The sequence below is a fragment of the Ictalurus punctatus genome, chromosome 29 (assembly GCF_001660625.3).
Source record: "Ictalurus punctatus breed USDA103 chromosome 29, Coco_2.0, whole genome shotgun sequence".
NCBI classification, from domain to species: domain Eukaryota; kingdom Metazoa; phylum Chordata; class Actinopteri; order Siluriformes; family Ictaluridae; genus Ictalurus; species Ictalurus punctatus.
Window position 1 is genome coordinate 5,807,451 of NC_030444.2, and position 26,383 is coordinate 5,833,833.

The 26,383-nt window shown below is 41.1% G+C and overlaps 1 protein-coding gene across 2 annotated transcripts in view; it reads left to right on the top strand.

Moving 5' to 3' along the window:
- The window catches only part of adgrb3 (adhesion G protein-coupled receptor B3), a 330,718-nt gene that overhangs the window by 203,563 nt on the left and 100,772 nt on the right, over positions 1-26,383 (top strand). For both annotated transcript variants that reach the window (XM_017461819.3, XM_017461821.3), the window contains one exon: positions 19,480-19,626. In XM_017461819.3, coding sequence (XP_017317308.1) covers positions 19,480-19,626 — 147 coding nt within the window. The remainder of the gene's footprint in view (positions 1-19,479; positions 19,627-26,383) is intronic.

A 26,383-nucleotide genomic window follows, 5' to 3' on the forward strand; every position in this document is an offset into this window, starting at 1 on the left:
ACAAATGGCTTGACTAAACAAATATTTTTTTCAACCTAGACTTGACTTGTGAGCTCTGACCCCTGCTGTAGACTTCACTACTCATTCCATCAACACATCTCATGCTATCAGCAAAAAGTACTCATTCTATTTCCTCACCTTGCCCTATATTTTTTGATGAGCATGATCACCAAAGGACACTGTGGTGTAGAGATGGAGAAGAGTTTCACCAGAAACTCAAAAAGAAATTCCAGGCCTGTTCATTACATATTTCTGAGATAGGGCAACCATGTGCTAACACCCATGCAATCAGTGGGGTTTTTTCCCAAGCTCCCACTAGACTGCATGACTGGATGGGACGGATATTCATAAGGGCTTCTGTAGAAAGAAGATCCAACTACCCAGTTTGGTGGTGGCAATAAATTTGTGGCTGTGTGAATGTCACGTATCGTGACGTGAGGAAGTTCAGACGGATGCAAGCGCAGGATAACAGTTTTATTTAAGAGAGAGAAAGGCAGACAAATCCAAAACGTAATCCAAAACGTAATCCAAAAACAGGCAAAAGTTCAGGCGATCGGCAAACAGGCATAAACAAGGCAAGGCAGGAATCAAAGTCGCGGTCATGGGATACAGGGTCGATATACCAAACATGAAACATAAACAACAGCGAGGGACTGGTAGCAGAGAAACCAGCGTGAACTAAACAAACGAACCTAAACATGAAACATGACATTGACTATGACTATGACTATGACTGACTATGATTCTCTATCGTAGTTTCTTTTCTATCCAAACTACTCTAATATTCCGCGTTGTGTGCTGGGAGGTGCGCGGTATATATGCGGACATGATCAGTGTCGTAAATGCTCACAGCTGAGGGCAATTCAGACACACGTGAAAATCCCAGCCAATGACAGAACAGGGAGGAGACATGACAGAAACATAAACAAACACACGTGTGGAAATGTCACTACTGTCAACAACGGAAAAGCAGGTGCTCGTGCATTCACGCTTAGAGCACGCTGCTTCAAGGGGAAATTGTGACAGTGAATTCTAAAGCCACCAGATTGCTTTGCATCTAGTGACTGGTGTGTAGCTGGCATTTGAGCTCTCTGAGCTCCCCATTTGAGCTTTTGAGTTTCTTGATCTATAGATCTACTTGTTTGAAACAAGGAGACCACAAGACTACAGGAAGAAGCTCCTGTCCCCCAGCTCTAAGGCACAGTTTGTTTATATTTTAGCTACGGTTTCTGCTTCATACTAGGTTCCACTTTCAATGCCAGATGTGATGAGCCAACGTGTGATGTTCCAGCACACCAGCCTGTATTCCAGATAACTGCCCTGCCTCTTCGACCTGCATCACTGTCTGCTATCATTGCACCTCCTAGCCCTCAGCTGCCTGTCTCCATCCTTCTGATGACATCATGGCAAAAAACATTCCAGCTTGGGGCCACGTGCCTCTTTCCTGTTTCTGTTGCACTTCAGGCATTTGGAGTTTGTTATGGGTGGGTGGCCAGTCACTATGTGCTCCCCATTTTGTGTTAGAGCTTCCATGAAATTGATAAAATAAAGTGACCCATTGCTGCATGATACATTGTACATCTATGACAAAACAGTCACACAAACATCTCTTGGTATTCCTAATGTACTAATGCAGGAGATAAACAGCAATAAATAGCTCTTACCACAATGCATGAACAGTTGCATGAACAGTATCATTTGACAGATCGTTCATTTCACTTCTGACAAACGTATTTCAGATGCTTTTGTCATGTCCATAGGAGATTAATAGGGGTTCTATACTTCCAAAAAAAAAAAAAAAAAAAAAAAAAAAATCTCAGGCATTATTCCCTTTCGCATATTTTTGACTTTTGATAAAAAGAAAACAAGGGGAAAAAACATTGAAAGTACTGCAGCCCCCACTATACAGGTTTGGAAATAATGTAACTAATAGAATATTATTTAACTGCTTAACAGATAATGCCTAAGATTGACAGTTCATTTCTGTTTGTATGCCATGCAGCTTAATAACATTGGTCTCTCCTTATATAGGTAAATGTAAATAAGCTCTCTGACATAAAAAGAATGACATAAAAGTATTTTGCTTTCTTCACTGTGCAGTTTTTTTGTCTAATTGTTGACAAAATGAGCATGGAACTGATCTAATAAACATCAGCATCTTTAGTATAATCTCTGCTGCTAAATAACCTTCTTTACAGCTTAGCATCTGCGTCTTTTAACTAAAAGGACAAAACAATGCTGCTGCACTGGCCAGATGGAAATCATTTGGCTCTGCACAATATCACTGCATCATTTCTGACTTAATTTATGGCATCCCTGTGACAGTAGCAAAGAGGCTTGGTGACCGGGCAGGTTTCTCTTTCTCTCTACCTTTAGTCAGATAATATAAGCTATTCATATGTATTCATAAATAGATTATTGGGTTTTTTTTTTGTTTTTGTTTTTTTTAAGTTTTACCTCCTTTGACAGTAACTATGAAAGATTCTCTGACATTTGAGGGTGTATGAGGTTATAATTGATTTTGAATTAAACTATATATATATATATATATATTATATATATATATATATATATATATATATATAAATCTATATAAATCTATATAAATCTATATATATATATATAAATATATATATATATATATATATATATATGATACAGAACAGAGGTTTGCAAGTTTAACACCTAAAATAAACTAAACCAAATAGGATAATTGCTTTGTAAGAGACATGCCATTAGGTCTTGTGTAGTGTCAAAGCTAGTTGTAATAGACCTGATCATGAACAAATCATTAACCTTTTGAGCATACAAATGTGAAATCATGCTTGGTGCCAAAAGCAAGCAATTGCCATACAGGATGTTTTTTGTGCAAAGCTTGGTGGTTCTGTCAAAATATCCAGGGAGCAAAAGATGCTCTGTTTCTGTGCTGTGGGTTAGAGAGAAGGCCCAGCTGTAAGGAGGAGAAATTTGGCACAAGAATAGCGAAAAAGAAAAAGGTAACAAAGGAACAGTAATTCTATTAACATGTTGATTTTCAACTGAACATATTAATAAAACAAAGTTATATAATAAGTAACACCTAGATATGCTCTTGACCAGCATGTATTACTCTGCACTGTATATCTCAGATCATAATTGCAAATCTTTGAATTGCTATAATACAAGCATTCCAACTGTAAAAAAAATAAAAATAAAACCCTATTATTAGTCACTTTCAAGCCTGTCATTTTGCTTACCTATCTCATTGATCTAATAGTCACAGCTGAGTGCAGGTCATGCTAATGGTATCTGGATACATATACGCAAAGAATGATGTTGCACTCATCTAAAATTCCTTTTGCATCATTACTTTGGGAAAAAAAAACCAAATAACTCTTAAAGACAACCCCGACTATGAAGACTTCTATGGCTTATTAGATTAACACAGACATCCGCTATTTAAATCTGCTATAAAAAGAAAAAAAAAAAACTCTTTAGATGTCAGGTTTTTTAAATAATAAAAATCCAAGTACTCATAGGCCGCCATTGTTGTTTACGTCACAATGCATTCTGGGTAGTGACGTCAAATGGTTGCAACAGTCTTGATTCTCCAGCGACCCTGCAGGGATATAAACATGCCTTCAGTTTGAACCCGAGCATAACATAAGCAAGGAGGCTAATATAGAAGACATTGCTTAAAATGTACATCAAAATGAAGATAATCAGAGAGGTGAGGAGACAAGAGTGGGGCAAAATCTATGGTGTCTGTGCAGCAACTGCACGTCTATGCCAACCGAGAGCATTTGTTGTTCAAGCTAAGCATATGGATTAAATTATCATTTTATGATGAAACTTATTCTAGTCAATAATTTTAGAGATTATCAGCCATCTCGCCGTTGTGTACTTTATCCTGTTAAAATTCTGACAGCCCTCCAGCGCGCTATCGCCATGTTATGAGCAAATCTATGCTATCTACACAGCCTCTGTGTGTACGAAGGTACTCATATCTTTGGAAAGTTAAGGTTCTTGTGATTCAATTGATATAAACCATTTCAAGATATAATCACAACAGCAGCTACAATGTCTGTCAGACCACCGATATACAAACAAACACTTAGGAAACAGAGGTAACTCACCTCATATGAAGTCTCATAGTAATCCACTGATCCATAATATAGTGACAAAAACAGTCTTGTTGCACTGGCAAAGGTCCAAACAAAGGTAAAAAATATATATATTTAGTTCACCTTTCAAAAGAGAACATGCATGCATGTACTCCAAATGGTTCAAGAACAGCTTTAATTTTACTTTGGGTATGCCTTGACTAGGCATTATGGGCTATTTTTTACATGAGCTTTACGTTATGAGAATATACAGAAAACACACTAACAAGTTGCTTCGGGGTTTGATTATATTTACAGATATCTCCTGTATCACACTACACAAGAACTAGAAAATTATAGCCAAAAGCAGCACAGTGTGGCATTCTTTTCCTGCTGCGGTGACTAGTACCTAATTCTTAATTAGTACCTAAATCATTTTACATCATCGACTCAGAATGCATTGTGTATGACATGTAATGGTGGCCTCCATAGGTTAAAATATGTGTTAAATATTAAGGACTTTTAAACATATTTCATGTGTTCCTAACAACGTATTTTAGTAGGAGAGGGCAATTATTGCATGTTAAGGCCTACAAGTCTTCATAGTCGGGGTTTTCACACTAGTTAGACAGATGGCTGTGGACCTTCAGAAAGTAGGTAATGGACTGCATAGAAGGAAAGCTTCTGATACCCACTGTAAAATATGGTGGTGTATCATTTATTCTTTGGGGCTGTTTTGTGCCTGTTGTGAAGCTTGAAGGATCCGGAATTCTGCTAATTAGCAGGATATGTTAGCCCAAAGCTTGGTTGCCTCTGCCAGGTCTTTCAGCCATAGAAAGAGGAAGGATTGAAGAATTGATCTGATTGAAGAAGGAAGTCTATATGCACAAACCTGTGAACATAAAGATGCATCTACAAGTGTCTCAGACCCATGCAGAGAGATTCAATTCTGTTATTCTCTCCAATGCGGGTATCACAAAATATAAATTGTAAGAATGCCAATAATTTTGATCGTTTTGTAAGAAAAATTGCACATCTTAAAAAAAACCCTTTGTGTTGGAATAAAAAAACAGGTTTAATACAATGTCCCTCTATGTTTGCGCTCAAAATATCATGTGTAGTATGTGTTATTCTTTTTATATATTAATTTTTGTACATTGAAGGATGCAAGTATTTTTGGAGGGCATTGTATGTGATGAAATGTAATGCCTATTGTAGGCTGTAGATTAGACTATAGTATTTTGGGTTAGATTTATGTACATTTAATCGTTTTTTAGAGAAAGATTGAACCCCTTATGTCATTGAAGCTTCTCTGCATCATGTCACCCAGCATCTCCTCTCATCATCTCATTAAAGCCCTCTGTGGCACCACACAATATGACGTGAGATCAACACTGTCTCACACACACACACACACACAAACACACAGTGCATTTTATGGCCTTTGTGATTTTATTCCTGCTTTTAAACTATCTACCTAATGTATGCCTCAGTGCACAATACTAGCTCCTGTTATACACAGCGGGCTAAGCTTGAGCCTTTGTTTCTTTGTAGTTGTCTTGTTTTCTGGCTCCAGATGAAAATACCCATGACTGGTTATACAAGTAACCACCTGCAATTAGTTTCCTTGATGCCCATCATGGGTTAACATTGTTGAAACAAGACTGTTTGCTTGTATACAAGCTTTTGTTTCTGTTTGGCTTTTTTCTTTTTTGTTTTGGCTGCTACATGGTTGTTGTTGTTTAGTTGGTCCTTAGTACATCACCCTCACTTTCCTGTTATCCGCACAATAAAATGTACTGTATATACAATAACTTTTGCATAGGCAAATATAGTCAGCTCTCTAGAGTGTCATCTTGGGGCACATATTTAAACTTTGTGGTATACATATTTCGATGTTTACCATGTTTGCCATGAATTAGTATCATGTAATGGAGGCTGAGATGGAAGCAAGTGCTGGTTAGGTAGTTTAATACAATAGTCCAAGGGAACAGGCAGAAATCAATAAAGAAAGATGGGCAGAGGTCAGGCAAACAGTCCAAACAAGGCAAGGAAGAAAGACAAGGTTGAAGACAAGAACAAGGTCAAAACCAAAATAAACAAACATGGTATCAAGGCTTTGTAACGACAGAGACAGAAGGCAACTGAGCATATACTTTACCAAGAGTGAATGCATAGAAAGTCCTTTTAAACTGTGGTTGTAAATTGGAGACAGGTGTGCGTGACTAGAATGAAGGTGCTTCTCCCGGAACACCAAAATACACTCCCTCCCCTGACCCTGTGGGCAAAATGTTCACACAGCCCCTCAGATTCCTCAAGCAGCTGAGGAGCAGACATGAGGCTGCGGCTGGAGGCGGAGCAATGTCCTCAACTGAGCAGGGAGGCGGAGTGGTGTCCACGGCTGTATAGGGATGCTGAGCAGCGTCCTCAATCATAAAGAGAGGCTGAGTGTTGTTCTTCACTGACTCTGCCGGCTGAACTCGGTTGGCTGTCACCAGACTCAGGTGTACGCAGAGCTTGGTTGGCTGTGTAGTCAGTCTCAAGCCTGAGCATAACTTGGTTGGTCATGACGTCTGTTTCAGGCCTGAGGAGAACTTGGTTGGCCGTTTCAGCAGACCCAGGCGTGAGCACAACTTGGTTGTCCATGTCTGCAAACTTGGGCGTGGACATGATTTGAGATGACGTCTCTTCAACCTTGGAATGGAATTTGGCGTGGGAGGTCGTCTGGTCGACCTCTAGATGGAACACATCTTGGGAGGCCGTCTCTTCGACCTCGGACAGGAACGCGGCTAGGGAGGCCGTCTCTTCGACCTCGGACAGGAACGCGGCTAGGGAGGCCGTCTCTTCGACCTCGGACAGGAACGCGGCTAGGGACCGGCTCTTCGACCTCGGACAGGAACGCGGCTTGGGAGGCCGGCTCTTCGACCTCGGACAGGAACGCGGCTTGGGAGGCCGGCTCTTCGACCTCGGACAGGAACGCGGTTTGGTAGGCCGGCTCTTCGACCTCGGACAGGAACGCGGCTTGGGAGGCCGGCTCTTCGACCTCGGACAGGAACGCGGCTTGGGAGGCCGGCTCTTCGACCTCGGACAGGAACGCGGCTTGGGAGGCCGTCTCTTCGACTTTGGACAGGAACGCGGCTTGGGAGGCGTCTCTTCGACCTCGGACAGGAACGCGGCTTGGGAGGCCGTCTCTTCAACCTTGGACAGGAACTTGACTTTATGCTGGAGCTCTGGAGATGAGACAACCTCATTGGTCTTGTGCTGGAGCTCTGGGAAGGAGGTCGCCATGTTGACTTCCGACTGGGGCTCTGCAGTGGAGAGCACCTCGTGGATCTCAGGTTGTAGCTCTGGAGATGAGGTCGCCACCTTGACCTCCAGCTGGAGCGCAGCAGGTGAGACCACCTCATGGGTCTCAGGCTGTAGCTCTGGAGATGAGGTCGCCACCTTGACCTCCAGCTGGAGCGCAACAGGTGAGACCACCTCATGGGTCTCAGGTTGGAGCTCTGGAGATGAGGTCACCACATTGACCTCTGGCTGGAACTCAGCAGGTGAGACCACTTCGTGGGTCTCAAGCTTGAGCTCGGCACTTGCTCTCTTGTAGAGCCAGCTGCCTTTTAAGTTCCTTGGAGCAGAAATATGATTCAAGTATCCCAAGTTTACTGCACGTTGGATACTGTAGGGTGGCTTCTTTACGTTCTTTACTTGCATGCCCGCATCACCCCTACTGCCTCCCTGTCAGCCTGGTGCTGGAGCTGAGCGGTGGAGGCTGCCCTGATGATCCACTCATAAAATGTGTGGAACGGCAGATTGGGCTTGCTCATCATGCTAACTCCCCACAAAAGTTCATCCAGGTTGCAGTTCTGACCTGGATTCCCAAACCCTTAGAAATAACTCCACAAACTGAGTTACATTGGTGAGGGCACTGCACTCTGTACTGGCCAGATGCTCCACCCATTGGTAGGCCAGGCCATAAAGCCGTGACACAATGAACCTGAGCCACTGGCTTTTGTCTGGCTTGGGGTTCACCAGGCTTGAAAAGTACATTTGGCAGTGGAACAGGAACTGCCTTGGGTAGTCGCACAATCCATAATTTGGATCCAGAAGGTCTAGGTCCCCATGTACGCTGGTGTGACGATCTCCTTGCTCTCCTGCAGCTTCCATATTGAGGGCAAAGTATTCTGTCACGTAATGGAGGCTGAGACAGAAGCGAGTGCTGGTTAGGTAGTTTAATACAATAATCCAAGGGAACAAGCAGAAATCAATAAACAAAGACAGAGGTCAGGTGATCAGGCAAACAGTCCAAACAAGGTAAGGCAAAAAGACAAGGTCAAAAACAAGAGCAAGCTCAAAACCAAAATAAACAAACACGGTATCAAGGCTTGGTAACAACGGGGACAGAAGGCAACCGAGCATATACTTTGCCAAGAGTGAACACATAGAAGGTCCTTTTAAACTGTGGTTTTGATTGTGCTGTGAATTGGATGCAGGTGAGTGTTCTGGGAATTGCGGTCCATGGCGGCCATGTGTGTAGGCAGCAGTACAGGATGGGAAATGTAGTCACTGTTTTGCTGTGATATGACAGTTAGTAAATCCAAGATAAACATAACATCTAGTTGTAATTATAATATTGTCTATAAATACATAAAACTTTGAAAAAGTATTTTCTCCATCCTGATTTCTTCTGTTTTTGTGTATATATCATACTAAACAGTTTTAGATTTCAAACAAATACAACATAAAACAAAAGCAACCTGAGAAACACAAAGTACAGTTTTTAAATGGTATCTATTGAAGCAATAATATCCAATACCAACTGGGCCTGTGTGAAAATATATTTGCCACCATAGTTACTAATTCCCCAAATCTATGAAACTGTATTCATAACGGCGTTCAGCTGGACTAGACACAACTAGGCCTGATTACTACAAACCCTGTTCAATGAAATCAACACTTAAATAGAACTTTTTCAACAGCATGAATTCGGTTGGAGTCATTTTCTCCAAATGGAAAAAGTAGTGAACCTCCCCATTAGTGGCTGACCTTCCAAATTTCCTCCAAGAGCACAGCAACGACTCACCAGCAAGACACAAAAGATCCAAGGACAAGATCACAGGACCTACAGGCCTCTTTTGCATCAGTAAAGGTTCATCTTCATGACTCCACTATGAGAAAGACACTGGGCAATAATGGCATCCATGGAAGGGTGGCAAGGTGAAAACAACTACTAACCCAGAAGAGCATTAAGGCTCGTCTTAATTTTGCTAGTTCCATGCTATAGAGCTAGTATATAAGTTTTTCCTGTTTCATTTCACTGTATTACACATAACTTTATTTATGGATTTTAATGTTGTGAATTCTTTACATTTCCGAATTTCTTGAGTTAAAATCGATGTCTGGTGAAAATTTCATGTGAACAGGCTCATAAGAACTATATTTACTGAAAAAAAAAATGTTGACGTGTCCAGTATTTATTTCCCCCACTGTAAAAAGGAATTTTTCCCCATATAACTCTTAATTTTACAAAGATAAATATCAGTATTATTCCCCCGATAGAATGGCTATGCACATCCCTTAAAAAAACATAATACTTTGACAGGTACTTTGGGAAACTGTTTATAATCATTTTAAATGCTAACACCAATTTAAGAAAGGTTACTCTTTTTTGTCAACTTTTAAAAAATCAAGTTCCCTAAAATGTTCATAATTAATGATACAAATGTGGATGAACTTTAAATTGAACTCTGCTCAATTTATTTTGAAAAGTCTGCAATTTTCTTTTGGTACACTTCTATATACTGCTATACCAAAATGATGCAGCATAATCATAATGTGGTTGCACTAATGCTCAGGCTAACATTTTTACTGAAACTAGCGGACTGAAATCGCTATGCTTTCTCAGTTTACTATCTAAAACACATGCCAGGTACTTCACTTATGGTTAAGAGATGATAACCATATCCTCAACCTTAATTTCTAACCTAGATCTATTTTTTACTTTAGCACTCAAACCAAATAATATATACTCAGTTTTCCCCAGATGCATGGAGAGCCTGTTATCTATAAACCATTTAGAAACCCATTCAGTCTCTCTTCTTAGCTTGCCTTCAACAGTTTCTTTCTCATCATGAAAAACGTCTGCGTTACGCATGTAAACCTGTTCCCTGAGAAAGGAACAAGACATTGCATTTAGCATAACAGTGTGGGAGTGCCCTTGTGCACACGACCGGTATCTGAAGCTTGTGTAAAATCATGCCTATATTTATAGGCCTGCCATGATCAGGTGACGTGGCAATTCAGTGCGTCGTATGATATAAATATGGCGACTGTGAACCGCGCTGTCAGGCTCTATTATCTAAAGCGAAGATGCAATTCACAGGCCTGCCCTGGTATGACAAAGCTACGCAACATCTTTTTCCCTTCTCAGGGAACAGGGTTACATGCGTAACCCAGACGTTCCCTATCTAAGGGAACTCCACACTGCGTTTAGCATAACAGTATGGGAACGAAAATACCCACTCCGTCATACCGAAGGTATGGCCTGTTCAACAAGACCCAAGCCTGAGGGTCATTGCAAGACACTCAAGGCTGGGGTGGAATGAATATCCAGGCTGTAATAACGAATGAATGTTTGTGGCGTAGACCACCCTGCAGCAGCACACACATCCTGTAAGGATACCCTTTTGGACAAAGCTTTCGAGGAGGCGACTGCCTTAGTGGAATGAGCCCTTATGCCCAGAGCCGTAGCAAGACCGTGCCTTATAAGCAATAGAGATTACTTCCACTATCCAATTAGATATGTGCTGCTTTCACACAGCATCACCTCTACTGTCGCCACCAAAGCAGACAAGCAGTTGTTCCGACCGGAGCGGTGGACGTAAGTACAGAGAGCCCTTACTGGACACAGCAGGTGCATTCTCTCTTGTTCCAGTGTGAGGAACGGAGGAGGACAGAAGACCTTGGCTAATCCAGGGGCAAAGTCAAGGCAGGAAGGGGCAACAGAGAGAGCTTGTTGATCTCCTACGTGCTTGAGAGATGTCAGGGCCAGCAGAAGAGCTACCTTTAGAGTCAGAAGCTTCTCAGAGGCTGACTCTAAGGGTTCAAATGGGGGCCCTGATAGACCTTCCAGGACCACAGAAAGGTCCCAGGAAGCTATGCGTGGCCTGCAGATGGGCCTTAGCCGCCTGACACCACGCATGAACCTCGAAGTTAGAGGATGTTGCCCCACAGAGGCTCCATCAACAGGTGAGTGGCTGGCCAAAATGGTGGCCACGTAAACCCTGATTGTAGAAGGAGCCAACCCTGCTGAGGAACGTTTTTGTAAGAACTCCAGGACTGTAGCTATTGTGCAGTTCACTGTGTCTACAGTGGATCCATGCGGATAGGAATCGCCCAAGGAGTGCCATCTAGCAGGGATATTATCTCTGAGAACCATATTCGAGCTTGCCAATAAGGTGCTACTAGTAGCAGACATAGACTGTTTTAGCGAACTCTCGCTAGAAATTGTGAGAGCAGAGTGATCAGGGGAAAAGCCAAACCTCTGTCAAATGGATTCCACCACTTGTGGATGGAGCCACCAATCCCTGGGTCTCAGCCCCTGCCTTAACAGGATGTCTGCCCCCACATTCCAGTTGCCCAGAATGTACATTGCACTCACTGACAAAACTTTCCCTCTGCCCAGAGGAGAATTAGTTGTGCCTGTCTGAACACGGTGTGCGGACATAATCCTCCCTGGTGGTCAATATATTAGACCACCCCTAGACAGCTGTCTAAGACCGTGCTGTAAGATGAAGCGTCTTTTGTTTCTTTGCACAAACAACCGACATGCAGTCTCGCTGAAGATAATAAGGCTGACTGCGTGGTTCACAGGTGCCATATTTATATCACGCGATGCGCTTAATTGCCACGTCACCTGATCATGGCAGGCCTATAAATAGAGGCATGATTTTACACAAGCTTCAGATACTGGTCGCGCATGCAAGGGCGCTCCCTAACTGTTATGCTAAACGCAACATCGAGATCCCTTTGAAAGGGAACAATTATTGCTGCTTCATCTGAATATAATGAAAGTTCATTGGAACCGGCTATTTTTAAGTCATTAATATACAATAAAAAAAAAAAGTAATGGTCCTAAAATACTCCCTTGTGGAACTCTGCATGAAATAGGTAAACAAGCAGAGAACACTCCATTTAAGTCAACCTTGATAACCCTCAATCCTTTTGGGAGAATTTTCTGTGGACTGATGAGTCAAAAGTGAAACTGTTTGAAAGACAGGGATCCTGTTACATCTGGGCTAAACCAAACACAGAATTCCACCAAAAGAACATCATACCTACGGTCAGGCATGGTGGTGGAAGTGTGTTCATGTTAGGATGCTTGTAAGTTTGCAATAATAAATCAGATAAAAATACTAAAAGCCCCCCTCCGTTGCACAAGTTGGAATCGCCCAACTATTGCCTATATACAATGCTTGATTACTGCCGTTTGACTGGGCGACCACAGGTAGCTTTGAAGATGAAGAGAAGCACTGTCCAACAGACTATTTTGCATTGCTGGTCAGAGCGGGACAGTAAAAAAAAAAAACGTGCTCAGAAGGAAAAATATGGTGCATCCTATTTAATGACACTCCACATATATTGTAGTTAGCTAGCTAATTCATTGCAATGTAGCTGTAACTATTATTATAAAACAGCCTTGTGTTATGTTAGCTAAATTTTATTTTAATAGCTCATATTATTATCACCTTGTTCACACTGGACGTCGTGTTCACACTGTGCATTACGGTGTCATGATAAACTCTCACAATAAATGATGTGTATAAATTTTAATTAGTAACAGTATGCTTTCATTTGGACTGTTATGCCCTATGGAAATAGTTTTAATGAAACTATCATTTGATCATAAATGCTTGTGGACGATAGAAAGATAGATAGATAGATAGATAGATAGATAGATAGATAGATAGAAGGATGGATGGATGGGCAGAAAGATAGCTAAGCAGAGGGAAATTATGTAATGACACTGCATAGAACAAAGTTATTTATTTATTTATTTATTTATTTATTTTAAAAAATTAGATATTGGGAAGCATGCCCCCATCCTGCCCCCCATACACACACACACTGACAGAAATGACACTGAAACTAAAAACCAAAGAACAAAACATAATAAAAAATAAAAACTAGCAATATTTTTAAACCTTTAATAACACTGGTATATTGTAAAAAGTGCTGTACATATAAAATTTAATTTAACTGAATTAATCAACATCTCCCTGTAATCAGTTGGGGTAATAATAACAATACTGAATAAGAACAGGAGCAGAAGCTGAATAGGCTTTGTTCAGAGCTGAGTCCTGCACTGTTAAACTTACATAGAGCATTCCTCTTGATGTGAAAATTTGAGTAGATCCTTAACTAATGGGGTGGTGTGAGTTATAAGATTTACAATTTACCCAGCTAACAATTTTTGGTTCCCAAAAATTGGCAATTTCATGTTAATTTCAGGCAATTTCTTGTAATCACATTGCTTTGTATTACATGGTCATTCAAATGTGTAAATGACTCATGGTGCCACGATTTCCCCTTGCACAAGCGCTGGAGCACGCAGCGTGCTCTGAAACCCAAAGCAAAGCTCGCAGCGTGAGTGCACGTTTCCGGGTATTTTAGTGACATTGACTTTATTTACTTTCTACATGGGCATTTGTTATGCTTTCTATCCTGTCTCTAACCCTGTGTTGTTGTTTTTGTAAGGTTGTTCCCTTATGTGTCATCATTAGTCTCTTTTGTGTTCACCCTTAATTACGTTTGTCATTTAAACCCTCGTGTCTCATTGTTTGAGGCGAAGTATTGCATGGGTTTTCCGTGTACCAAGCCTTTGTTCATAGTTTCATGTATCATAGTTTTGATCCTTTTCTCATTGTTTGATTCTTGTTTAGCCTACTTTATGCCCGTTTTCCGATCGCCTGACCTTTAGCCTGTTTTTCACCACGTTATTGATTTATAATATGTCTGCCTATCTCTCATCTAATAAAGTACTTATCTGCACTTGCATCCGTCCTAGCCTCCATTTCGTGACACATGGCATCTGATATTTTACTTTATTCCAGGGACATTCAAAAGATTGTAGGAAAAAAATGACAAACGTGGGCAGAGTGAAAATTTAGAATAAAGTTTGCATTCATAGTAACACTGTTTTAAATCCTATTAAGCCAAATACTGATTATAGCTCAAGTGCAGTCTTGCAATATTAAGTGATTTTGATAGTGACTTGAGCTGATATTTTAGTTTAAATATATACAAAACTGAGATTATTTAATAAGAGCAGATCTCCCTCATTCTCTACCATTTCTACCCCAACTGCTCTCACAGTCAGCGACAGGCGGGTTGGGCTCCATTTTGGTCAGAAACCACTACCTCTGGCAAACTCTGTAGTTAAAACAAAAATGTTCATTTGAAAAATGAGCTTCACTGATTAATGTTAAGTGCTTTTGCTGTGCTCCATTCAGTCAGAGCTCCGTGTTGAAGTCTCAGTGCTTTTCCCAGCTGCCACATATACGGGACACAACATTAGTTTTATTTACAACAATTACTAACTGTGGCTGTGTGACATGACCAAACATTTATAGGTTTTATGTGTCAGCCATTAATTTTTCTTCCCTGAACTATGCAACTGTGAACTAACTAGCTAAGAAACTGTGTTGTTGTAGCTAACTAGCTTCCTAACGTTAGACAAAGAGAAATTAAGTGATAGCAACACTAATGTCCTTTGAGTTAAAGTGTTGAATAGGTACTGAAGCTTAAGTGTACCAGGACAATAAAGACACATTGTCTATACACCTGCTATTATGAGATGTGGTAGAAAGAAATGGTTAAGCGAGTTGAATTTCAGACAAACCGACTCAGCTGGTGAAGAGCTCTGACATACAACCTCAATTCCAAAAATGTTGGGATGCTGTTTTGAATTTCATGGCCACAACACATCTCAAAAAAGTTGGGATGGGGGCAACAAAAGGCTGGAAAAGTAAGTGTTACTAAAAAGAAACAGCTGGAGGAACATTTTGCAACTAATTAGGCTAATTGGCAACAGGTCAGTAACATGATTGGGTATAAAAAAATAATATCTTAGAGAGGCAGAGCCTCTCAGAAATAAAGATGGGATGGAACCTGGGTGGAAGCATATGTTGCTTTAAAACCTGTATATACCTTTCTGATGGTGCCTTTCAAGATGTCCAAGCTGGCCATTCCATAGGCACGAATGCAACCCCCATACCATCAGCGATTCAGGCTTTTGAACTGAGCACTGATAAAAAGCCGGATGGTCCCTTTCCTCTTTAGTCCTCTTTAGTGGTTCTCAACACAGATCAAAAGGGGGGCACAAATTGTTTTCAAGAAAAAAAAACACAAACGGCATCATTTGGGTATTCAGTGTATTTTATTGCTTTCCCTCTCCCTCTGTATTTTCTTTTTGCTGGGGAGAGGTGGAGCTTAGCCACTTAGCCACTAGCAACTTTCCAAATGTTGCCAGTTGTGTCCTGCAAGCGTGAGGTTTTACTTTCCTGTTGCACTCACACCTCTCTCTGCATCTGCTCTGTTCAGTCAGTGGCTGAGAGCCGGAGCAGCACATTCTGGCGATCTCACGGCAGCTGACGTGAATGTAAAAAGAAGCAAGCGCAGGTGTCCCACTGATTGATTTAACAATGTCATGGCTAATGAGATACGCCCTTCATCCCAATTTGCATAATTCACATGCGAATGTTTTTACAATGCAAGACGAGTGGAATGCAACATGTTTTACGTGTAAAATAGTACACGTTATTACAACCTAGTTCTCTTGTTCAAAGTAGTTATAGTGTTCAGAAACATTTTTGAACGTTCATGTTCCATACCTGTTTGTTATATAGTTTTATAAAAGTCATAAAAGTTATTAAAAAAAAATCTATCCATGTATCTATCTATCTATCTATCTATCAAAAACAGATAATAGATTAGGTGTGTGTGTATGTATGTATGTATGTGTATATGTATGTATGTATGTATATATATATATATATATATATATATATATATATATATATATATATATATATATATATATATAATATGTATGTATGTGTATATATACACACACTTATACAAACATAGCCGCCATGGACTGCAATTCCCAGAAAACTCACATTCATGCTAATCACACACACCTGCATCAAATTCACAGCACTCATAACTACAATATAAAAAGACTGTTTGAACACAATGACTTTGTGTTGTATTGAGTGTTCGCACTTTACCAAGCAATAGTTTCCATAGTTCTCGTTCTTGACTCCTGGTTATTGACTTTGTTTCTCGTTTTGTGTTTTACCTCACCCTGTTTATGCCCGTTTGCCGATTGCCTGACCTTTTCATGTTTTTGGACCACGCTTTAGATTACCGATTTGGATTTGTCTGCCTATATCTCCTTTAATAAAACTCTTATCTGCATTTGCATCCGTCCTCAACTCCATATCGTGACATAATACTACACCTCCAACATGTATGCAGCAGGAGAGTGAGGAGAGCATGACGACAGTGTACATGGGAATGTCTGGTCACCCTTCATGTCAGTCCAGTTTACCCAGTGGTCTGCCATAGACCTCCCGGAGACAAATTTTGGATTGTGTGACTACCCGAGGCAGTTCCTGTTCCACAGCCAAATGTATTTTTCGAGCCTGGCGAATCCCAAGCTGGACAAGAGACAGTGGCTTGGGTTCATTGTGTCCCAGTTTTATGGCCCGGCCCATGAATGGGCGGAGCATCTGGCCAGTACAGGGTCCAGTGGCCTCTATAATGTAACTCAGTCGGAGGAACTATTCTTGAAGGAGTTTGGGCATCCAGGGCAGAGCAACAACCTGGATCAACTTTTGAGGGGAGTCAGTGTGACGAACAAGGCTGACCTGCCATTCCACACCTACTAAGAGTGGATTGACAGGGCAGCCTCCACAACTCAGCTTCAGCCCCCCGGCCAACAGGGCAGTGGTGGAGGTGACACCGACATGCAAGACCGAGGTCAGCGGTAAAGAGGCCCAGCTACAGTGTCCCACATGCAGGAAACTTGGGATCCATGTAGCAGCTGGCGTACTCACAAATGGCTCCACAAGAGAGCACTTCCTGAGCTCCAGCCAGAGGTCAATGTGGCGACCTCATCTCCAGAGCTCCAGCTCGAGATCCACGAGGTGGTCTCTGCTGCCGAGCTCCCGCCAGAGGTCAATGTGGTGGCCTCATCTCCAGAGCTACAGCTTGAGATCCATGAGGCGGTCTCATCCTCAGAGCTCCAGCATGAAACGCATGAGGCAGTCTCATCCCCAGGGCTCCAACCTGAGAGCCACGAGGTGGTCTTACCCTGAGAGTTCCTGCCAGAGGTCAACAAGGTGGACTCACCTGCAGAGTTCCTGCCAGAGGTCAACGTGGCGACCTCATCTCCACAGCTACAGCATGAGATCCATGAGGTGGTCTCAGATACAGAGATCCAGCCGGAGGTCAACGAGGTGACCTCACCTCGAGGGCTCCAACCTGAGACCCACAAGGCAGTCTCATCTCCAGAGCTCCAGCATAAGGTCAAGTTTCTGCTAGAGGTCAACGAGGTGACATCCCAAGCCAAGTTATCTCCGAGGTCGAAGAGGCCACCTCTCAAGTTAAGTTCCTGTCAGAGGTCAAAGAGATGACCTCTCAAGCTAAGTTCCTGTTAGAGGTACTACGGAACTGAATGCTGATTAAATTCCAGAGAATGGGTTGGTGGGATCAAAGAAGAAATGTCCCCCATGCAAACCAGGGGTGTTTGTGTGTGTGTGTGAACAAAGAGCACATTGCACATTGCAACATGTATAGAAAATGTTGTTTCCTAAACCTATATGATATTTATGATTTCACCACATTGTTCACCATGAAATATTGATTAAAATGATACCAAACATGCCTTGAGGAATACTGTAATTAAACAGTTCAGATGACCAGTTTTGGTTTACCTGGTATCTCTGAAGCACATTCCTTATCATTTTAACCTTAATCAAATCGCTGCCACAATTTATACATTTTCTACAGTTTTTGGTTACAAAAGAAAGAATCTACAGAGAACTTTCTTAGAATGTTATAATTTGGGGTCCCCCCTCCCAAAAAAATGGGAACCATATGTTAACATTAAGGGAATGTTCTGTGTTTGCTGGGTACTTGCCTAGGTGACATCTATAGTATCTGCTGTTTATCTGCCTATAATAATCTTAAAAGCAACTAAGCTACATTTTTTGTGCATACACTGTATACAGATGCACCTCAAAAACGTTTAATATTGTGTAAAAGTAAAAAAAAAAAATTCCATAATTTAATTCAAAAAGTGGAACTTTCATATATTCTAGATTCATTACTCATAAAGTTAAATATTTCAAGCCTTTTTTGTTTTAATCTTGATGATTACGGCCTACAGCTCATGGAAATCAAATATCCAGTATCTCCAAATACTAGAATAAAGAATTTATAATACAGAAATGTCGAGCTCTAATCAGCTCAACTCAAAACCCCTGCAAAGGTTTCCTGAGCCTTTAATCTCTGTCTGATTCAGTCCACACAACCATAATAAATTTTCAGATGAAAGTAAATTTTGCATTTCATTTGGAAATCAAGGTCCCAGAGTTTTGATGAAGAGTGGAGAAACACAGCATTCAAGTTGCTTGAAGTCCAGTGTGAATTTTCCACAATCAGTGATCATTTGGTGTGCCATGTCATCTGCTGGTGTTGGAGAGTCAATGCAGCCGTCTACCAGGAGATTTTAGAGCACTTAATGCTTCCATCTGCTGACAAGCTTTATGGAGATGCTGATTTCCTTTTCCAACAAGACTTGGCACCTGCCCACAGTGGCAAAACTATTAGTAACTGGTTTGCTGACCATGGTATTACTATGCTTGATTGGCCAGCCAACTCACATGCCTTTAACCCCATAGAGGAATCTATGAGAGACACCATACCCAACAATACAGAAGAGCTGAAGGCTTCCAGAACACCTCAGCAGTGCATTGATGTAGTAATTTGTGCAAAAGTAGCCCCGACCATGTATTGAGTGCATAAATTAACATACTTTTCAGAAGGTTCTCATTTCTGTATTATAAATTCTTTAGTCTAATATTTTGAGATACTATATTTTTGATTTCCATGAGCTGTAAGCCGTAATCATGAAGATTCAAACAAAAAAAGGCTTGAAATATATGAAACTTCCATTTTTTAAATTAAATTATGGGAAAAAATGAACTTTTCCATGACATTAAAAGATGCACCTGTACTTGTACTTACATACATCATGTAATACTTGTAGATGCCTACTTACTAATAGCAGCCTTGCTGACCTTCCGCAATTTGTGATCTTTGAAATTTTCCCCAGTGGCCAGCATTCAGAGGCTCCCTGCAGTATCGGTGATGACTGATATTAATTTCCCCATGAAGGGCCGTAAGGGTATGGTGGACTGGGCCAGGAACTCTGAGGACAAGGTGGTCATCCCTAAAGGCATTTTTATTCCCCAAAGTGCAGGTATGTGCAATGTTTGCGTTGCATGTGCATATAATACTGTAATAATCCATGTTTGTTTTCAACAAGTTGACTGGTCCAAAGGCAAATATTAGCACAATGCAGAGCTTCAAGTGGAAGAGAATTTATTTCTTGCATTACTCTTTGTTTTCTCATTCAAGTGAATTTATTCATCAGGCAAATTTTATTTTGTTTTACCACTAAGTCAGTAGTTAAACTGTTGCAAGGGAAATCAATTATAATATATTTTGTAAAAACAGATAGGTTATGGCTCTTGTTCATGTTTTCCTCTGTGAAGGGAAATGCTGCCTCACCCTGGTATGGAAAGTGGGGAAAGTTAGGGTTAGGGCTCGGGAATGAGCCAAAGACACTGAAAAGCAGTCTATCTACTGAGATACTTATTTGGCCTTGAGAGTAAGGCAAATATCTGAAAAAGTCTAGTATGATATGGAACCATGTGTGTTACAGACTGGTAAGGGAAAGAATTTGTCGGCTAGGAAAGTGTGTGGAACCTTGTCCTGGGCACACACCAAGCATGAGTTAACAAAGCTCTTTGTGTCTTCTATCACAGTTTCTCACCAATAATTTGTGGTGAGACATTGATGGGTCAGGTGGCAGTTGTGTGATCAGTGGTAATTGAAGCATGAGCAGAGCATCATGAAGACTGAAGGGACATAGCTATTGTCTTGAGAGCATTGGGCAGGAGCCGGTTGGTCTTGGAGGTAGCCTGGGCAATTTGGTGGTTGATATCCTAGTCTATAGCAGTGATAAAACAAGGTTTGGATAAGATGGCATTTATTACTGCTGGGTTTTGAATCTGCTGGGTACATGCATGATAGAGCAGCTGCTTTGATAGTTTTGGAACCTGGAAAATATATGGAAATATATATGGAAAGTATGTTATTGTAAAAATTAATCTGGTGAAGATGCATGCCTATCTGGCTTCTCTTGGGGTTTGGCTGTTTTAAGGTATTTTATAGGTTTTTTTGTGTTCAGTGTAAATTGGTGTTCAGGGGAGTTCAGCTCCCTCCAGCCAATGTTGCTACTCCTCCAGTTTCACTCCTAGTAGTTTCTTTCTTTGGGTGTGTGTTTCTTTAAAAATGTATTGTAATTCTGCACTGTAATTCTGATGGGTTTAAGAGTAGTTTCTTTAATCCTGCTTTAAGGAATGACTTGAGAGCAATGATGCTGAAGTTTCTAATGAATTTAATTGATGGTGTTAGCGAATTCTGTAATGGGGTGGGAGTTCGGTCAATGAGTGTGAGGTTAATTAGTGAGCAGTTTCAACTGAGCATAATTACGCCCAGGTAACTGTTCAGAAATTGCCCTCACACTCATCACCCAAACTCCCACCCCAGTCACCGGCTATTTCTCAATATGCATTCTTATGCGATTTTGCATCCATATGAACTCATTCTACCTCACCGTCCATTGCTGAAGTTCAACTCCAATACTCAAGAACACAAGTACCAGGGATGCATTAATTTAAATTGGTGTAAAGTAAAATCTCGCATCCCAGTAAAATCTCGCATTAATTATAAAATACTTTTATTAACCTATAAAACACTAAATGGTCTCGCGCCACAATATCTAAGCGACCTTTTGGTTTTATATGATCCGCCACGCCTACTTAGATCAAAAGATGCAGGCTATCTGACGGTACCTCGAATAGTGAAGGCTATAGCAGGGGGAAGAGCTTTCTCTTATAGAGCCCCACAGTTATGGAACAGTCTTCCTATTAGTGTTCGGGACTCAGACACAGTCTCAGTGTTTAAGTCTAAGCTTAAAACATATTTGTTTACTCAAGCCTACCCTGACGAGATTCTGTTCTACTACTTCGCAGTCATAATTATCTTTTTTTCTCCCTCTCTCCTTTCGCCGAGCCCCACACGAATTTATGGAGATACTAGAGATCCAGATCCTTTCTGCCTCTGGATGGAGCTCAAATCTTCTTTAATCCCAGACTGCTGGGACTACGGCTGCTCTTAACGCCATACAGACTTCATATAAATCCATAATGAACTTTTTCACAATATCTGTTGTTACCCAGATGAGGATGGGTTCCCTTCTGAGTCGGGTTCCTCTCAAGGTTTCTTCCTCTTAAAACATCTTAGGGAGTTTTTCCTTGCCACCGTCGCCAGTCAGTGGCTTGCTCAGTTGGGATAAATTCGCACCTTTAATATCTGTATACCATGTTGATATTTCTGTAAAGCTGCTTTGAGACAATGTCTATTGTAAAAAGCGCTATACAAATAAAATTGAATTGAATTGAATTGAATTTACCCGGATGGGCTATTGATATCAAGGATGCATTGGATACAGACCTGAGTGTACCAAACCCGCTTGAAGTCTCAGAAGTCATTGTAGCAAAACAGTAGCAGATGATGGAAGCCTGACATCGTTTTAACATCTTTTTAACGACAAGCTTTGCATCCGATGCATCCTTGATATCAAGAGCACATCCAGGTAACTTAAAGGAACTTGCGTTCTTGAAAAGACCTGGACCTGGACACACGCAATGCTGGGACAGGACCACACCTGAGTCTGAGGCATCCACCTCGACAATTAATTGCTGAGAGGGCTGTATTAACACTGGGGCAGAGGGGGATAGTTCCTTTAGCTTGGCAAAAGCATTATCAGCCTCAGGGGTCCAAACAAAAGGTGTGGATGAAGTGCTGAGACAGGAGAGAGGTGCTGCCACCTGACTGTAATTTCTGATAAAGCAGTGATAGAAATTAGCAAAGCCCAGGAAACACTGTAATTGCTTAAGGTTGGTTAGTTTGGGCCACTGACCAGATCTTTTGGGATCGGTCTTCACCTGCCCGATCTCGATTATTTACCCCAGAAAGCTGAGCAAGTTAACATGGAACTCGCACTTCTCTACTTTTATGAAGAGTCAGTTCTCAAGCAGCCATTAAAGAACTTGAAGGATGTGTATGGTATGTTTAGCGGAGGTGTGAGAGAAGATGAGGATGTCATCCAGGTACACGAAGATGATGTGGTTGAGAAAGTCCCTGAGGACGTCTTCCACTTGTCACCTTCCTTTATTCTGACCAGGTGGTATGTGTTCCTCAGATCCAACTAGGTGAAGATGGTTACCCTATGATGCAATTCAAAGCATGCTGCTCATGTTGCAATAATCAATACAGGGACAGAGAGCAGGGTCTTTCTTGGCCACAAAGAAGAAACTGGCACCAAGTGGGGAAGAGGAGGGCCGGGAGTCATTCATGTACTTTTCCATTCAATTCTCAAATTTTATTTGTATAGCACTTTTAACAATGGACATTGTCACAAAGCAGCTTTACAAAAATGTATCAAGTCAGGATATAAATTTTTAATGTATAAGTTTATCCTTAATGAGCAAGCCAGAGGTGACGGTGGCAAGGAAAACTCCCTGAGGGAAAAACTCCCTGAGAGTTCCATGGCCTCTCTCTCCAGGTGGGACAGGTTGTAAGCTGGTAAGAAGAAGGTCTATGGTGCGATCATATGGATGGTGGAGTGGCATGGGTAATATGGGCCAAGCACCTTCCATCCAGAGCATGCACAGTGATGGGAATACCAGTCTGGGAAGCTAGCTTAGCATCTAGGAAGCTGTCATCAGTTCCTGAGTTGACCAGAGCAAGCAGAGGAAGGGAGTGCTGGTTAAGACACAGAGTGGCTTGGATTTGCATGTGGAGGAGGGACACTGAAGAGGAGGTAGTTTGGCTCACCAGTAACCCCCCTTTTTTTGGCCAAAGCAGGAAAGTGGCAAGAAAATGTCCAAGCTGACCACAGTAAATACACTCATCCACTGGGGTAAACCAGGCCCAACCCAACTGCATTGGCTCTTCCCTTTACAGAGTGAGTTTGGAGGAAGCTTGTGGACTGGATGATTGCTTAATGGCCATGTTAGCAGGGGTAGAAGGAAGAAGACAGGAAGTAGGATACGAGTGAGGGCAGATGGATCTCTCCCTGTGCCATTCTCGCAGGTAGTGATCTAATTTGAAGGTGAGGGAGATAAGTTAGTTGAGGGACTCAGATTTTTCTTTAATGGCCAATTCATCCTTAACCTGGTCACTGAGTCCTCTCAGAAACACACCCTGGAGAGCCGTATCATTCCAGCTGGACTCTGCAGCTGTATTTCGGGACTCAACAGAGTACTCAGCCACACTGCGGGAGCCTTGGCAAAGGGAGAGTAAATGCTTGGCAGCGTCCATTCCCTGAAAAGTATGGCAAAACACTTTCCTTAGTTCTGCAGTGAAAGAGGAAAAGAAGGCCCAGATTACCATGGCCCATGCCAAAGCATTTACCCTTAATAGCCCCATCAGGTAAGCGATCTTAGCTTTGTCAGTGGATTATGTAAGTGGTCGCTGGCCAAACACTAGAGAACATTTGAGTAGAAAGGACTTACATCTTCCCAGATCACCTGAGTACGGTTTGGGGTCGGGAACACAATGTCATGTAATGATTTTTGTAAAGCCAGTACTAAAATTTGTGATAAATATATAAATAAATCATCATGCACTGCAATATCATAAATGGATGGTTATTAAAGAAGCACCAGAGAAAGAGAGAATCTGCAAGTTCAGTTCAGTATCTCTCCTCAAGCAGGGACAGAAGAGAGTAGAATTATTCCTGGTACTATGTACCATTGAGCACTGAGTACACTTCAACCCACTTCAAGCACTTTTATTAATTTTACCTGATTGTTTCAGCATGACAATATCTTTAGTCAGTGACGGTAGTGACGGCATTACTATATATTGTCAGCGAGGGTCACAGAGTTGGATGAGACTAATATTAAGGGTTTTAAGTTAAGGGTTAGTCAGCTAGCTTTAACAAAGTTCCGTAATATGAGGACTGTGGCAAACTTTTGCAAGGTGATATTAGTTTTTCTAACATCAAATATTTAGCTAGCTAGCTGTATTATAGTGAATACAGTAACAAAATCAATATATTCAAACAATATTAAAATAGGATCTTTGAAAAATGTTAACTTTCTTCAACATGATGTCCCAATGAAAATTGTTATTCTCTCTACTGACTGGACTGGCTGGACTGGAGTGTGAAACAAGAACTTATGCGTATCAGTGATAAAGTGACCAATCATAGGAGCAGAGACATCAGCCACTGTCCCTGCCTCCAAAGCCTCAAAAGTCAACTTGACGAGCGAGTGAGTGTTGAGCAGTTGCAAGTGTGTAGAGAGGGTCGAGCAAGTGGACGTCACAGCCCCATTCTCGCGGGACCACATTTGTGCATGTGGAGCAGAAATGCTCCCTCACAAGGATGGTTTTCTGCACGTGAATACTGTCCTGTGCTGTGGTTTTTATGTGTGCAAGTTTTGAGACTAATAACACCATAGGGGAATTCAAATAAAAATGCACCAACTACGAAAAACAATCATGAGTTTCACAAAAAAAAAAGCGATACAGTTAAAGGGGAAGCCAACACAATAGTAGAATAGGAACTTCTGAAGCAGCAAAACAAGTGGGTATACCAAGGATGTACAGAGAGTACACGTTAATGTTGATCCTTAGAAGTCATTATAGGCAAACAGCCCTGGGGAAAATGTAAGCATACAGCATATGCGTGTATATGGCCCTGAATACACCACTGATCCTAACTCAACATGACACTAAGAAACAGTTGTATGTTTTCATCACTTCTAAATTGGACTTTTGTAACATGTTGCTGACTATTGTAGCATGACTTTCTAAAGAAACTTCAGCTTGTTCAGAATGCAGCACCTCTCATACTTACCTGAAATAGAAAGTCAGAGTAGATTTGCCCATTCTTATTTAATCTACACTAGTGCCTCTTAAGTTAATCTTTGACTATAATGTCCTGTTTATTATATTTAAAGCTATGGTGCCTGCCAGTGATATCCTGAAATAGTATAATGCCCAGCATTCTGAGCACTTCACCCAGGTGAGACAGGCCTACTGTTACTGCCAAAGATTTAAATTCATCAGTATTAGCTATTATTTTCTTTCCTTATACAGAATCTGTACAGACACATTGTATGGTAATAAACAGGTGGCTAACTTGTCTAACAAAGATTTCAGCTGACATTAATTGCAACTTCCAAACCCTACTAATTATTCAAAGGTGTCTAAGTTTATATGGAGAATGTGGTAGTGTTTTTTTGTTTTGTTTTGTTTTCATTTTATTTGAGTGAATGGCAGGCATTTGGGTGGAAATAATTTGCAATAACATGGAAGGATTTGATTGGCTTTGTTTAATCAAAGCATGGAGCCAGATCTAGATGCTAGCATGGAGAAGCTAGATGCTAGCTTGCATTCAATTGTGAAGGACTGCTCACCTCGTTCAACAGAGGCTGCAATTGAGGCTTACAAACTAGTGTTAGTATTTCTGCTTGCTCGTCTGTATTGTTGTGACTTGAGGGAGAGCTTATTTAGTATGTTGTTCTTAATGATGGATATGGTTAAGGGGAAACAATGACAGTCAAAAATGAGAAGCTGTTTAGAGGTGGGCAAAAATCACTGTACAATATTTTAGTGACAAATTAGAATGATATATTACTGAGAAATTAGAATTATATCTTTATACATAAAGATAAATTGTGCATCTAACAAGGGACATGAGCTAACAAAAAAAAGTACAGCTTTGATTTCATGTTTCCTTTAGATGAAAAAACAATGAACATGCAATATCATACTTTTTATAATCAACTATAATGGTTTCGATTTGTTTGGATGTACCCACAATAATCATCATTTTTTGCTGATATTTAGTAACATGTAGGATTTGTTGGAGTTCA